We start from the raw sequence: 17,619 nt of genomic DNA, 5'->3' as shown, positions 1-17,619 counted from the left end.
AAGTGTTGTTTTTGCATTTTGAAGAAAAGGTATCGTTTAATTATTTTTTTTAAAATAAACTATATATTTTTCAAATGGAAAAAAAACCTTCAGGTTTTACCTAAAGAGATCTGTTGCACAGTAAAAAGTTCAATAAGTGGCTCGATATTTATTTTTAATACATTGTACTATATTTTTAAACTTTAAAAACGTTCTTCTGAGAAATCAAGTTTTTTGATTTATGACGTTCTTGAAAGGAGTGAGCGATATGTGTATCTTGAAATATCGCCTTTAAGGACATACCAACTTCATTGGCCTAAAGTTATAGAACTCTTATTCTAAGGACATGGTAGGGATGGTCTGTTAAAAAGTTCTGTAAATAAGGAATATGCTATTTTGTAAATATATTGAATTACATTGATTTCTTCTTGTAATTTTTTGACATCTCATCAAAGATGAAGAAGAATATGGAAGTCTGGGCATTTACGGGACTGACGACCGTCATAGGCTGGTTTAAGTGATCACTTTACACACGTGTAACATTCACCATTTCTTCTTGTATAATCAAACTTGGTGAACTGAGAAGATAACTGATTCTTTAATCGATTGTCATCGATTTACAACTTCACTGTCTGCAGAAGGCTAACATTAAAACTTGTCCGAAAGACAGTCCGTAATCATAATAAAATTTTCATACTTACAAACTAACATTTCTTACATATAACTCTTATTTGAGATTTTTTTATATGATATTCCTCAAAATGCTTATTGATTTTCACGTAGTTTTCTGGTTTAAAATTATAACAGTAATTTTCATACCATAGTGCATTTTGTAATATATTGTAAACAAACGCACCATAGGCCTGACTTTGTAGAAATTTTCGACTATATTTTAAATATGTGGTATATTAATGAATACATGTACCACGAAATGATAACTAAAATGTAAAATGTGTTGAAAATAAATTAACAAAATAATTAACAAATCAGCTAAAAGTTCTTTATTTTTCAAAATATTTATTTCCCTACATTTTCATTTTAAAAATTGTAAAAAGTAAAGATCTGTTGTATTATTATTTATTATTAAATACATGTTTTTAAAATACAACAAGTCAAAATGTTTTGTCAACATTAATAAACCAGTGGACAATTTAATTGGTTAGTTTGAGTGAGAGATGTCCTCTTGAGTCCATACGTGTCCATTAAAGCATATGGTTTAGTATAAACCGACGGAAACACAAAACGGCTCCTAGTCAATATCCATACGACTTCTAAAAAAATGAGAAGCAATTTAATTAATTGATTTGACAGTCACATTTTGATAAATTCTATTTATTTTTTATTTAAGTTTTACTTAGTGAATACGACTATTCCTTAAAATCTATTGTGACACGTGTTTAGACGCATTTCGCATCATTTTCATACGGTGTTTGAAAATGATGCGGAATGCATCGAAACCCTTGTCACAATATATTTGAAAACGAAAAGTGGTATTTACCAAGTAAAACTTTTATTAAAAAATAATATTATTATTTTTTTTTTACTATCCTAAGTTTCTTTAACTACTTACTTAAGTTACTAACATATAAGTGTAATAAGTAAAAGGGAATGAAATATTTTTAGCAAATAATAAAATTAAAATAAAATCTATGTACACCTCTCATAACGAGTAATTCTATTGTGAATAAGTGAAAATGTGAAAAAGTTTCTTCCCTTAACGAGCAAAATTTCACATAGCGAGTTACAGAAAAAGGTCAAGTCTCTCGCCAGTCAAAACAAAAAATGTTTCGCTTAACGAGCGTTTCGCTCAACGACTAATATTCTGGAACGCATTATGCTCGTTTTGAGAGGATCCACTGTTTTTTAATAAAAATATCCTTCGATCTCGAAAATTTAATGTCTCCCTCTCTTAGTATAATAGTTATTGGATACTTGATGACGTCATGACTGCTATCAAAATTTATCAACGCGAACAATTAGGTAATTAATAAATCACAGAGGCCTGTCAGTTTAAGAACTGATCGATAAGGTAAAATAATGCATTTCACGCCTTTTATGAATGCTATAGTAGCATTGCCCACCTCCGTAGTGTAGTGATTAGCGCGTTGAGCTGTAGTGCTGGAGGCTTGGGTTCGATTCCCAGGGGGAGGAATCGAATATTCAAAATGAAAATGAGTGATTTTCACTCATTTTTACTGTGTCATATAAATGTATGGTTTGTTATATAAAATGAATACTACACTATTTTCGTGATAGGACCCTCTACCTTTGAAGGTCCTATGACGTGGAACTTACCCCGAATTAAAGATTGATCCAGAATTCTACTGAGTTTCGATATGAACTCTCAGGACTCGCCGTTTAAGGATGTCTTTAACGATCAATTTTCTCATACAATTTTGCCCGCAGAAATTTATTGCATTGCATTACTACCTGAATGTTGATATCTTAAAATGCATATTTTTAATGCAAAAACGCCCTTGAGGTATTTTTGACGAAAATAGCGATGAGGTTTTACACTTCAAATTAGGCTCCTTACAAATCAAATCGGACGCTTAACATACCAAACTGGACGTTATACAAAACAAATAAGACCTTTTATTGTATTTAATTAAAAAAGATAAAGATTTTAAAAATATATCCGTTTCAAATTTTATACAAAATTTAAAAAGTTTTATTTTAAATTAAATCTAACTTTATTATAAAAAACAATATAAAGTCCAAATTAATTTGTAAGAGGTCTAATTCGGTTTGTAAAATGTTAAATTTGAGGTGAAAAACCTGTATAAATAGGCTTTTTAAACGGATCAGGAGATCGAATTTCTATTTAGTGCCTACATCGCTCCTTTTCTCTTATACGGTTGTGAGACATGGACCTTACAAGGGTCCAGAGTAGCCGTATGTTAGACATTACGTGATTTGATTTCGTTAGAAATACGACAAAGGACCCAGCAACCTATGGTCACAACTGTTGCTACTAAAAGGCGATTCAGTTAGCTAAGCCATATACTTCGTATGCCTCCCAAGAGGATTCTTATGTTACTACTACTACTACTACTACCATCACGCCGTTTCCCCGCAGGGGTAGGCAGAGAGGATGGAACGCCACACTCTTCTGTCCTGACATACACTCCTAGCCTCCTTCACATCCATACATCTAGTCATACATGCCCTCCGATTACGCAGACTTTTGACACCGCCAGATTTTAGGTTCTGATTAATCTGATCGTGCTGATATATATATATATATATATATATATATATATATATATATATATATATATATATATATATATATATATATATATATATATATATATATATATATATATATATATATATATATATATATATATATATATATATAAATTCTTATGTTTAAATACACATTTACATTTTAGAATTCGTTATTTTCTTAAATAAATGTAACTCACCTGTTTTAAATATTAAAAAGTTGTTGCAGGAATATACAAGTGCATAGGTGGTGTAGTCAGTGTCGAGAACCCAGTAAGGCGCTGCGAAAGGGATACCTTCTAGTCTAACCTCAAGGCGGCCATCTCCTTTTGTTCCAACTAGTGTAGCTGTTCCAGTAATGTTCGTCTTCAAGTTACTGAAAGATCGAGAAACGTGTTTTTTTTATTTTTTTTTATCATTCACGTTTCTACTTAAACCATCATTATCGTTCTAATGAATATCATTAAAAAAATTATCAATTCGCTCTTAAAACAAAAAACACTCCTTATTGATGAACCAAAATAAAATATCTATAAAATAGAATCACTTCAAAATTAAGGCTTAGTTTTTTGAACAGGAAAAACATACACATGGTTCTTTTAATCACCATATTTTAAAAATATCAGTTTATTGAGACTATTCCAGCCACAGCTGTGTGAAAATAATCGTCAATTTTCACCCAGCGGACGAGGTCATTAAGCACCCCTGACTTTTTTGATTCTCGCTTTAAGTTTTATTTCTCTTTTTTATTTTTTTAACTTGTCAATTTTAATTTTTTTGATTGATTGTTATACATATTCAATGAAAACCCTCTTTACACGGTTTCAAAAAAATGCGACTTAAAAATTAGAAAAAGGACATCCATTTTAAAATGCGAAAAAGCAATTAGAATTACCTACATCCCTCGCATATAGTAATAACTAAATAAATAATTGCTATAACTTTAGATTTCTTTCATAGTTTTTAAAAAAAAAAATTTTTTTATATATATATATATATATATATATATATATATATATATATATATATATATATATATATATATATATATATATATATATATATAAATACATATATATTTATATATATATATATATATATATATATTTATATATATATATTTATATATATATATATATTTATATTTATATATATATATATATATATATATATATATATATATATATATATATATATATATATATAAATATATATATATATATATATATATATATATATATAAATATATATATATATATATATATATATATATATATATATAAATATATATATATATATATATATATATATATATATATATATATATATATATATATATATATATATATATATATATATATATATATTTATATATATATATATATATATATATATATATATATATATATATATATATATATATATAAATATATATATAAATGTATATATTAATATATATATATATATATATATATATATATATATATATATATATATATATATATATATATATATATATATATATATATTTATAAATATATATATACATATATTTATATATATATATATATATATATGTACATATATATATTTATTTATATAATATGTGTGTGCAAATATTAAAATTACCTACTTTTGATCATACTGTGTGTTGGTCACATTAACGGTCACGGTCGTTGCAGATACAGCGTCGTAAACTGCGGTTATGCACTTTCCATTGGCTTCTGGAGCAAATGGATATTTCATTTGTTCATACCATTTACCCGTATACTAGAAACAACATTTTTTTGTTTATTTTTTACAATTTGAAAACAGAATAAGTAAAATAAAGAAAAACTATTAAATTCAATGTTCTTTGATTGATATGTGAGTTAAATACTGGCCAGTATTTATTGGTTACACGAACTGAAATGAATCATCTATTTTGACTTTAGAACCGGCATCTCATGCAATCGGCGTTTAAGGCACTTTATTTAAAGTTATTTTTTAAATTATTTTAATGTTTATATAAATACATTGCAAATAAAATGTACAAAATTTGTCCAAAAATAAAAATCCTAAAAATACCTAACCTTATGGTTACAAAATTGAAGTGCTTTTTTTTTCTTTTCTTTATTTGAAATTTAATTTCCGTAAACTTTTATCATTCACGTTTTAATTTATTTAAAAATAATTGAAAAATTTACTGCAAGTAATAAAAAAATTACCATACCTGTGATGCGTCAAATTTCGCCATTGGGGTGATTTTTCTTGGGCATCCTCCAAAGGAAAATACTTGAGCCTGACTAGCGGCGACAAGCATCAGTACAATAAAGGCGTTATACATGGTGTCTGCAAAATAATAGCTTTATTAGTAAGTTCTTCATACTTTATTGTTTAAGTCATATGTAATAAGTTTTATTCAATATTTGTCAAAAAAAATATTGAAGGGTATAAATCTTCAAATCTGGTAGAGAAGAGACAACATATCAGCAACGACTTTTCTTATCCTCTTGCTATTAAAATATGGGATAAATATTTCAATAGTAATAACAATAAAATAAATGATTTAAATGAATAGGAATTTATTAATTTTACCATCACAAAATTAATGAATTTAAATATTTGTATGACTTTTCATAAGACTAGGCATGCAAAAATTCGTATTTTTTTAAAATAAAATCATACTCAAATCAGAATCACAGAATTCAATTAAATTTTAAATTAAATAAAGCTTTACCTGTAAGTGATTAATTCACTGTTTTATTTTACTTCGAATGATTGTTTGTAATTTCTGTCAGACAGTAAATGAAGTTGGATTTCTTCTGCTCATTTTATACAGTTGACTCACTTTTTACTTACTCTTAACTGTTCCTAAAAACGCTATTATTTATTCAAATATATGTAAAATAATCAAAATTTAGTATGTAAGGGGTCTTCAACCATTAAACAGATGTTTTATTTGTTGTTTTCCGTAAAGCCACCCGCTGTTTAATCATATGTAGAGAATACAATATTGATGTTATTTTGCGATTTTGGGAAATTAAAAATGTAATCACTGAATGTCGGAATTAAACTAGAAGTACAGTGAGGGGCGTGGTCTCTTCGTTATTTTAAAAAAAAATCATTACACAAAAAGAATTGTCAGTATGGATTGAATTATTTTTTCTGTGTATAGGGACACATTAAGTTTTATTATATTAGGTTATTAAAACGACATCTCGAAGGCTGCCACCGTCTTCGTTAATACGCTGAGATTCAAATTGATGACTCAGATGTCAAATCTTATCAGCATATATGTGCCTATGTTGACAAAAGCAGCACCAATATTGTCCATTAGCTGACTAAGGGTCTTTGGACGATTCGTGTTTACCAATGTTTTAAGGTGGCCCCACAGAAAATAGTCACAGAGGGCTAAATCTGGCGATCGCGGTGGCCAGTAAAGATCGCTCCTGAGAGCAAAGCCGTTCGGATCTGGAAAGTCCATTTTGTTTTTTCTTCGCACTTCCAGCATCCCTGATTGTATCCACCCACAAACAAATTAATTTAATCAGGCACAGAGGTGATTTTCAATTGTTTCTAGAATGCACGCTAAACTGCGATGACGGAAAGGTCCAAGGAAAAGTAGGCCTCCACGGCAAACACGCACTTCTTGTTTATTCGTGGCATTACTGACACTTATCTAAAAATTAAGATCCGTGCTTTTGAAAGCGCTATAGGAACGTATATTTGTGGCGTGAGTTTAAAAACAGGAAGTGACCGCACCCCAATCTGTATTTCATTATTTTAAACTTTTAAACGCATTTTCATATGGAAAGCTATTGGGTGGGGAATTCAACGAAGAAGACAATGTTATGCGCGTGTTAGGAGAATGAAACCATCCAGACTCCCCCAAATTGCATTCACGGCAAACCCCAAGATAGACGACTCCCGTGTAGACCACCAAAGATATGGATTAAGCAGCCAGGAATCGACATCGCAGGAGGTTAACCCTCTGAAAAACAGGCCACAAGGCCTACACCACGAAGAAAAAGAAAAAAAGAATAAGAAGTATATAGTCAAAACTGATTTATAATTTTTTTTATCTCCAAAATAATTTTGAAATATTTTTCGTCTTGTTTTGATACAATTAAACTTATTCATGTCATATTAAACTGTTATTCATGTCATATTGAAGTGTAAAAGATTAAGTGAAAATCATTTAATGTAAATAAAATTCGAACGACATATTTCTTTTAGATACTAAGAAATCCGATAAATTGATTCATCGATGATTTCATCATTTCTATGAGGCTTTATACTTTTTTTTCCAAGCAGGTTTATACATGATAGTTTTTTCATCAAATTCAGTTTGAATACTTTTCGATTCGTCATCACCTCACAAATATCGTTTTTGTCAATAATACGAAGAACATTTTTTTTATAAAATCTTTTACAATCTGGATTTAATAAGGATTCTTGTATTCCATACAAAATAATTCACCAAATCATATTTCGGGACTACTTTAAACAGAATATTTTTTTAAAACATGCACCATTAAAACTTCATATGGTAGATAGATACCTTTTTTAACATTTTATCGAGATTTTGCAAAGTAAGAAACATTTTTGTTCTAGCGTTAAAAAACAGAATTTCGTGTATTGTGTTAGTAGTATGGAGGAAAACAACTTTTTTTTAAATTGACCAACACTCCACTTCCCCGCAGAGGCAGTCAGAGAGATGCTCACTCGTTTAATCCACGTGTCCTAACCATCTCAACATACTATTCTTAATGTTAACGATAATGTTTATCTCAGCCTTTCATTCATTCCTTTCTTCTCCATTCAAACATCTATCATACATCGTTTCGTCATGCATTTGTCTAAGAGATCGCATTTCGACTGCATTCAGTCTACTTATATCCAACTCCTTTCTTCCAACTTTACAACTACAAACATTTTACCAAAAATATTACTTCCAAAAAACATATACAATTTATTATCCATGAATCATTTTTTCCTTTTATGTAAATAAGATATGACAATGATATGTATCATGACGTCAATTAATAATATTGAATGTCACCTACTTATAAAACAACATTCTTTTTTGTAAAATTTATGTAGGATTTTTATAATCGGATTCAAAGTCTCGAATTAGAGGCTTAAATCAATATTACACGTGTAATGTGAAAAAAATTTATACTGAAATTTATACACCACGTCAGAGAAAACTTAAACAAACCTAAATAAATCCTGTTTGTGAGTTTGAACGTGGAATATCGAACATATTTCACGCTCTTCCATAAGCCATACTAACCCACATGTCTTCATATAGCCGATCTAAAAAAAAACTATTTATGTAATTTAGCTTGAAAATTCGAAACTTATTTTTTCAGGTCAGGTTTTTTTTATCATAGTAAGAGACCAATACCAAAATATCGTTTTTAGACGAATTCAGACAAAATAAGTCACTAGAAACATTTTCGTTGAATATGTCTCTTATGAAATTCCGTCCGTCTTATGAAATTTGTCCGCCTCCGTAGTGTAATGGTAAGCACGCTCGGCTACCGTTCTGGAGGTCCCGGGTTCGATTCCCAAGGGGGGTAATATTTAGTCAATATTACCATGGACTGGTACCTGAAGTGGAGGGCTGATCACCTTTCCTTCATGTGTAAACGATCAAGATAACACTGCGTTTATATGACACAGTGCCCTATGCACCATTGGGGTGCGGATAAGGGTTTTATTATTATTTTTATTATGAAATTCTTGTCAATTAAAGCAATATATGTTTTGAATTGAAACAACGCATATAGAATGAAGTTCCAAGAATTTGAGTAGTGTGCTTTTGATTCATAGGTAGAATTGATGAATGTTACACGTCTGTAAAGTGATCACTTAAACCATCCTATTACGGTCGTAAGCCCCATAAATGCCTATACTTCCGTATTCTTCTTCATCTATGTTGAGATGTCAAAAAATATAACTAACTAACTAACCATCTTGCCGCTTCCCCGCAGAGGTAGGCAGAGAGAATCGAACGCCACACCACTCTGACTTTGTAAACATTCTTCGCCTCTTCTACATTCATGCAACTCCTCATACATACCCAACGATTATTACGACTCATGACTCGGCCGCTTTCAAGTATTTGACATTTTGCCAAGTTTTCCTCGGTCTCCTCTGCTTCTTTTTCCAACTACATTCGCCTCATAAATATAATTACATACATACATTCGCCTATAGTAAAACTAAAAAACTAACTAACCATCACGCCGCTTCCCCGCAGGGGTAGGCAGAGAGAATAGAGCGCCACACCACTCTGTCCTTGCACACACTCTTCGCCTCTTCCACGTTCATGCATCTCCTCATACATACCCGCCGATTGTTACGACTCCAAACCTGACCACTTTCAAGTATTTGGCATACCTGATCGTGCCATGTTTTTCTCGGTCTTCCCCTATAACTTCTTTTCCCTATAACTCCTATAATGATAATCCATATTTGTGAACAAGTATTTGGATACACTTAAAATGTTGTAGATTCAGATTTTCATGAATATTCTTGAAATTCCTTTATTTATAAAAATGACTTACCTTTTTTTTTAATAATAATTCCAAATGTTTCATAAATTAAAATCATACGACTTAAAATATAAATTATTTAGAAAAAATATAGTTCTTAGATTAAAATAATAAATCATGATTATTAAAAACTTACGTAAAACGAAATCAACTTACGTACGATTTTTTTAAGTGAGTGTTAAAATAGAAAATATGATTTATTCATATAAAGTTTATGTAACTCCAGGAAAAATTTTCTTAAATGAATTGTTTGACTGTATATCTAATTTATTCATTTTTTACTGCGTCATATGGGATACATCGTCAATATTAAAAATTAAAAAAATACAATCTTCAATATTTACATAATAAAAATATAAAAATATTAAACTACGTAGAATATTGTGTATGTTTTCTATATATATGGAATATTTTATAAGCTTAAATAATGAATTAATAAAATAAAACTCAACCTTTGTTTAAAAGCATTTTTATTTTTGGTACTCTTTTCGACCGGGTTTGACAAGCACCTTGTAATCTTCAGGGATGGATATGTACATATCTATCCCTGAAGAAAACAAGATGCTTACAATGATACATGCTCATATCATACATATCGCTCGCTCCTTTCAAGAACGTCATAAATCAAAAATCGTCAAATTTCAGTTGTACATGTTTTCGGAATGCCCGAAATATGTACTATATTCCAGCAAAAGCGGCATATTTTTAACTTAATATTTACCCGCTACAGGGCAGAAAGTGTTGTTTTCCATTTTTAAGAAAAGGTATTGTTTAATTTTTTTTTTAAATAAATCAAATATTTTTCAAATGGAGAAAAAACCTTCAGGTTGTACCTAAAAAGATCTGTTGCACAGTAAAAATTTTAATAAGTGGCTTGATATTTATTTTTAATACATTGTATATTATTATTAAACTTTAAAAACATTCTATTGAAAAATCCTTTTTTTTAAAGTTTTTTGATTTATGACGTTCATGAAAGGAGTGAGCGATATATTTTTTGGTTTACCGTCATAATTTTTTTGTTTTGGAGTTATCTAAGTACTGAACCAAACATTTTCGCAACACATAATGCATACTTAACTTTAATTTAAGTTTTCGGAGTAATTTGAGTATGAATGGACCTCTTATATCAATATATTAATTTAACTTGATAATAAATAAAGAAGAAAATCAATATTACTTTTATTCTGTTTATTATGAACTTTGTCTGCCTCTGTAGTGTAATTTAGCACGCTAGGCTACCATTCTTAAGGGTCCCGGGTTTGATTTCCAGTGGGGGGTCATATAAATATAAGTGATTTTATCACTCTAATATTTATTCAATATTACCCTGGACTGGTACCTGAAGCGGAGGCCTGATCACCTTTCCTTCGTATGTTAACGATCAAGATAACACTGCGTTTATATGATGCAGTGTCCTATGCACCATTGGGGTGCTGATACGAGTTTGAATAATATGACCTTTAAAAAAATTAAACGGGCTTTGATGTTAATCACGTTTCAATATATTTTTATTATTTAACTATTATTTTATTTCAAAGAAATATTAATAAAATAATGGGCAACTTGTCTGATCAGTCTTCGTCAAGTACTTGTTGTTGAGATTATTAATACTTAAAATTTGATGAGCCTTTTGCATTGTGCTGTCCAAAGGAAAGCGTGATCTCGTTATAACCCAGATGAATCCTAAAAGAAAAAAATAATAATTAATATTCGTTTAAACTGTTTTCAATTATTTATGGACAATGATTGAATTATTTTCATTCGGATGGTGACTAACGGGTAAAACAAGATTTTCGTAAAACAGCAATAGCGGCGCCATCTGTTGAATGCAACAGCAATACGCGCAATACTAAATATTACTTTTTACAAAAAGTGTGTTTTTCAACAAATGCTGTCCTAAGCATTTTCATTCTTTTCGAATGGATTATTATTTTTTATATTTTTTAAATTTTAATTGCTTCACAAACATTGTGCAATTAAACATATTGGATATTACTTGAACGAGGCTGAACGAGGAATAATTGAAAAGATTAGGAAGAGTTCTTTGCGGTGGTATGGACATGTGGAGCGAATGGATAACGAGAGAATGACTAAGAAAATATATGTGGCAAATGTGAGAGGGAAAACAGAACGTAGACGACCGAAAAAGACTTGGCACGATCAGATCAATCAGAACCTAAAATCTGGCGGTGTCAAAAGTCTGCGTAATCGGAGGGCATGTATGACTAGATGTATGGATGTGAAGGAGGCGAGGAGTGTTTGTCAGGACAGAAGAGTGTGGCGTTCCATCCTCTCTGCCTACCCCTGCGGGAAAACGGCGTAATGGTAGTAGTAGTAGTGGATATCACTTCCTTATTTTCCATTTAACCAAACTGAGTGAATGGTAGGTGTGGTCAGAAAAAGCTAGTAATAAATAAATTATTACTATACTAATGATGATCGGGTCACCAACCTAGAGGTCCTCCGACGGATGAATCCCAATAAGGAACTCCTACCAACCATCAAGCAGAGAAAGCTGATGTTCTTCGGATACGTCATGAGAAATGAAAAATATCGTCTTCTCCACCTAATCATACAAGGAAAGAAAGGACGAAGAGCTCAAGGACGCCGAAGGACATCATGGCTGGAAAACCTAGGTCAATGGTTTGGCATAAGCACCAAATCTCTGTTCCGAGCTGCAGCATCTAAAGTGAAGATAGCCATGATGATCGCCGATCTTCGTTAGAAGTGGCACAGAAAGAAGAAGGTAAAAATGCTTAGTTAAATTAAAATTAAGGGAAAGATAAAAAACCCATTTACCTTAATTACACATGCGCCAAAAATTTGCATTATAATACTGATTTAAATCAATAAAAATAAAAATCTCTGTAGTGAGTTGTGTTGGAACCCGCAATAATAAGAAAAATATGAATTTAATTGAATCTGTTATGTTGTTGAATACAATTATCTTACTTGTATTGAAAATTGTGAAGTCTTTGCATGAATATATCACTGCGTACGAAACATAATCTGTATCAAGAACGCAGAAAGAAGCTGGAATCTGAAATGGCACTGAAGAAATTGATGTCTCAAAATGTGCAGTGTTACCAACACCAACTACCCTTGCAGTTCCGGTTACACGAGTCGTTGTTCCAGTACTGAAATTAGAAATTTATATTTTTCAGAATTATTATAGTAATGTAAGGTATAATACTTACAATGGAGAGAACGTGAAAAAAAGTGCAAAATATTGTTTGTACCTACTAACTTTGATAACTCACTTTTAACTTGACCGCCTCTGTTTAGTGGTCAACACATAATAAGTGATTTTTTCACTATAATATTCCTGTGCTCCTATGCTACAAATTCCAAAACACCAATAGTTACTAACCTAATTTTAATCCACGCGCTATTAACAGCTATTATATTACCCAGAACGGGAGTATACACAGCTGTTACACATTTACCTCCAAACTGGTAAAAATTCGGATATTTTTCTTGCTCATACCACTTACCAAAAAACTGAAAATAGATATTTGGTTAGCAAAATTTAAATATTAAAATATGTTCCATTTATATTCTAAGCAACGAATGTTGCCTCTTTTCAATATGAAAAGAAAATTAACTAACCAACCAACACTCCGCTTCCCTGCAGGGATAGGCAGAGAGAAGGGAACGCCACACCACTTCGTCTTTTAAAATAATAATCGCCTCTTCCACATTCATGCATCTGCTCATACGTACCCGCCGATTATTCTGACTCCTGATCTGACCCTTACAAGTTTTTTTGAAAAACTTTATCATGTCAAGTTTTCCCCGGTCTTCATCTGCTTCTGTTACCAGCCACATTCGCCTCAATTTTTTCAGTATTTTTTTTTCACTTACCCAAACCATCTCAACACATCTTTCTTAATATTAACATTAAAAAACAATGTCCTTTGGATTATTTTTTACGCACAAATATACATTTACTTTGTATGAAAAGAGTGCACTAGTTTGTCACAAAATGCGTTTATAATTTTTATAACAAACAAAAATTAAATCAAATTTTCAAACAGTGTTTTTACTGCATGTATGTTACATATTTTATCAGTCAAGTCGCTTTATTTTATAGTGTTGGTCAGAAAGCACGTCTGATATTTTAAAATAAATAGATAAAATAACACAATCTTTTAATTATATCCTCTTTAATCTTATTATTGACCAATCAGATATTGTCGGTAACGACAAAACCCGATCACTGGCCAAATGAAATAAAAGTGGTCAAAAACTATTAAATCGTAATTTTAATATATAAAATGCAGATCCACCAAAACAAAACACAAATCTTACCAAATAAGAATTTGGTAGATAATAATATGAGTAGATTCGAGCCAATCAAGTACAGTGGAACCTCTCATATCGAGTTTAATTCGTTACAGCATTTTACTCGTCATACAAAACACTCGCTAAGCGAATTATTTTTTCCATACAAATCAATGGATAATACGTCAATGCGTTCCAGACATTTTAAGGACATTTGTTGTGCCGACGCTTCAAATTTTTTTCGAAAATGTGTCAAGTAAATGTCGTGAAAAAGGGACTTGCCATTCCTTTGTTACTCGTTATGCGAAACATCGGTCGTTAAGGGAGCAACTTTTTCTGATTAGTTTTTGCTCGTTATGCGAATTACTCGTTATAAGAGGTGCTCGTTATGAGAGGTTCCACTCTATGCTATTTCTGCATACTTTAATTTCAACACATTATTATACGATCCTTTTCGGTTAGTACCTTATATCAAGTACTGAAAAATCATCATGTTTAAATATTTATTATAAATAAAATCATACCTGGTAGAATGAAAAATTGTCCATTGCAGTAATATTTTTGGGACATCTTCCAAAAAATGGAATCTGTGCTTGACAAACCGCCCTCAATATTAAACATGAAACTAATCCAATTAATTTCATTGCTGCCTTTAAAAAATACATCCATTTATAATTAGATTTTTTTATTTATTTCATTGTTACCTAAATTGTTTGGGTCTCGGCTAGCTAAAAGCTTTTTCAATCCCACATAGAAAGCTTAAGTGAACTCACATAAACAGTGTCATGAGATTAATAATGTATGTAGGAGTTTGATATTATTTATATTAAAAACTTTTTGTTGGATTAAATGACAAACATTTTTTTTATTTTTGATTCGGCAGTCACCTTGTGGTTATATATATACATTTGTTTTTAAGTTTTGCTTTGTCAATACATTAATTTCTTAAAATCTGCTAAGACACGTGCTTCTTTGATGCATTTTACATCATTTTCAAACATCGTATTGAAAATACTGGTATTTACCAAGTAAAACTCAAATTCAAAATACAAACTTGTTATCTCAGCTATGTAAAACATACCCTTCTACACTACTACAAACTTTTTTTTATAATTATAATTTATGTTAGCAATATGTATGTATACTCTTATATTCAGGTATTACAGAAAGGTTTTACTTACCGAGACTTTTTTTTCATATATGTATGAAAAGCAAATTCGTTTGATTTTGGGAAATTTTCTCAATATTCTTGCAAACTCTCATAAACTAACAAGCTAATAGAATTTTTTTATAAAACTAAAAAAAACGTATTATTTGGACACAAATTTCATTTCTTCTTACATGGAAAAAGGGAAACACACATTAATGTGATAGATATGAATGTAAAATAGTAGAGAATTATGCGAGTGTCAGTAATTAATAAACACATATTTTTAAGATGTGCTCAGTTAACCTTTAAGCCGCGTGTTGAATTACTGGCATAGATTTGGAACATATGACTTTATGAAATGTATGTAAAAAGATTCTTCCCGATTTTTTTTTACTTACTAGAAGACGCTTGAAAATAGTAAATAAAACTTCCAAAATTTGAGCAGTGTGGTTATCAATCATGTTACATGTCGCTCACTCCTTTCAAGAACGTCATAAATCAAAAAACTTGATTTTCCAGGAGAACGTTTTTAAAGTTTAAAAATATAATACAATGTATTAAAAATTCATATCAAGCCCCTGATTAAATTTTTTATTGTGCAACAGATCTTTTTAGGTATAACCTGAAGGTTTTTTCTCCATTTAAAAAAAAATTGTCCATTTATAAAAATGATTAAACAATATATTTTCTTCGAAATGCAAAAACAACACTTTCTGCTCTGTAGCGGGTAAATATTAAGCTAAAAATATGCTTCTTTTGCTGGGATAAAGTACATTTTCTGGACATTCCGAAAACATGCACAACTGAAAATTGACGACTTTTGATTTATGACGTTCTTGAAAGGAGTGAGTGATGTGTAAAATTATCACTAGAAGTAGCCAATAACAGGTCGTAAGCTTTATAATTAGAAATTTGGTAAAAATAACCATGGTATTACACTACAGTACTTACATATTTTCAATTTATATCAATTTATTACTTGTAAGGCTGAACAAGTAATAATTGAAAAGATTAATTAGGAAGAGTTCTTTACGGTGGTATGGACATGTGGAGAGAATGAATTATGAGAGAATGACTAAGAAATTATATGTGGCAAATGTGAGCGGGAAAACAGAACGAGGGCGACCGAAAAAGACTTGGCACGATCAGATCAATCAGAACCAAAAATCTGGTGGTGTCAAAAGTCTTCGTAATCGGAGGGCATATATGACTAGATGTATGGATATGAAGGAGGTGAGGAGTGTATGTCAGGACAGAAGAATGTGGCGTTCCATCCTTTCTACCCCTACGGGGAATCGGCGTGATGGTAATTGTAGTAGTAGTAGCATTACTTGCATTTTGTTTTTTCAATAAAGGTAGTTTTTTTATTCGTTCGGTTTTACTTATAATAATATTTTTTATTTTAAATATAAGTAGGCGATAATTGATGGCAACCGAAGAACTCCAGATAATTCCGTACTATTTCCAATTGTTTGGATTAAAATAAAGTAGTTAGTCTCAACTCGACAAATATTATATTTAATTGCTACAACTATTCTTGAACCATAAATAATAAAAGTTCATTTAAAAAAATATTTTAAATGAAAAATACAAAAAAATTAACTTGGATATCATAGAAAAACGTCAGCAGGTTTGTATGGATTAAAAAAATACAGCTACATATTTTACAATATTTTATTGAATTTATAATATCGTGTCAACAAAATCGAGTATTGTGAAAACACATTTTTATGTTTAAATTAAATACATATTCATTTATGTAACACACTCCTTACACTCCGTAACAAGTTAATATATTTTTTTTTGTTAATTTACATACTGACAATTTGATAAAATAATTTAATGGTTTTCATTTTGACTGCAATTATCACACCACATTCCAGATCATATGATAAAGTTAAAATTTCTGAAGAATAAAAAAAATAATATAAAATTGGTTTGAGTCATTGCTACGACATATTTGTCAAAGCGACCCCTGTAATATTTTTAATGAAACTACTGACTTACGTGCCGTCTAATTGAGTAATACATAATATGTACAAATATTTTTAAAGCATGTTTGACCGACGAATGAAAGATGTCGCCATAGTATTTAAAATAATCAATATTTAATCAAAGATTCTAAATTAAATGTAATTAAAAAAAATGTGTAGACTATGATCGTTCAACTCACTTGTGTAATACGTCAAATAATGAAGGATACTTTCAAGGATTTTCAATTAAATCAATTTGCTTCTGAATACATCGCTCACTCCTTTCAAGAACGTCATAAATCAAAAAACTTGATTTTTCAGGAGAACCTTTTTAAAGTTTAAAAATATAACACAATGTATTAAAAATCAATATCAAGCCACTCATTGAACTTTTTACTGTGCGGCAGATCTTTTTAGGTAAAACCTGAAGGTTTTTTCTTCATTTGTAAATATT

General features: G+C 30.2%; 1 protein-coding gene and 1 long non-coding RNA gene across 2 annotated transcripts; both read right to left on the bottom strand.

The window, feature by feature from the left end:
• Positions 1–976: 976 nt before the first annotated feature.
• LOC148310684 (apolipoprotein D-like) lies at positions 977–15,361 on the bottom strand. Its single transcript, XM_088258016.1, has 9 exons — positions 15,224–15,361; positions 14,567–14,692; positions 13,129–13,259; positions 12,711–12,895; positions 11,322–11,441; positions 6,563–6,705; positions 4,844–4,872; positions 3,411–3,586; positions 977–1,250 (listed from the first exon to the last, which is right to left on the bottom strand). Exons 2-9 carry the CDS (start codon positions 14,684–14,686, stop codon positions 1,111–1,113), a joined length of 1,044 nt encoding a protein of 347 aa, XP_088114142.1. The 5' UTR covers positions 14,687–14,692; positions 15,224–15,361; the 3' UTR covers positions 977–1,110.
• LOC148310685 (uncharacterized) lies at positions 4,881–6,014 on the bottom strand. The gene is made up of 3 exons (XR_015837360.1): positions 5,930–6,014; positions 5,423–5,541; positions 4,881–4,980 (listed from the first exon to the last, which is right to left on the bottom strand). It is a non-coding gene; the product is annotated as an uncharacterized LOC148310685 (long non-coding RNA).
• Positions 15,362–17,619: the final 2,258 nt, after the last annotated feature.

The sequence above is a fragment of the Brachycentrus maculatus genome, unplaced genomic scaffold (genome assembly GCF_059751285.1).
Source record: "Brachycentrus maculatus isolate JH-2025_06_01 unplaced genomic scaffold, ASM5975128v1 h1tg000089l, whole genome shotgun sequence".
In the NCBI taxonomy this organism is placed as follows: domain Eukaryota; kingdom Metazoa; phylum Arthropoda; class Insecta; order Trichoptera; family Brachycentridae; genus Brachycentrus; species Brachycentrus maculatus.
The sequence above is the reverse complement of the archived record's forward strand: the minus strand, read 5'-3'. Positions and strand labels throughout refer to the sequence as shown.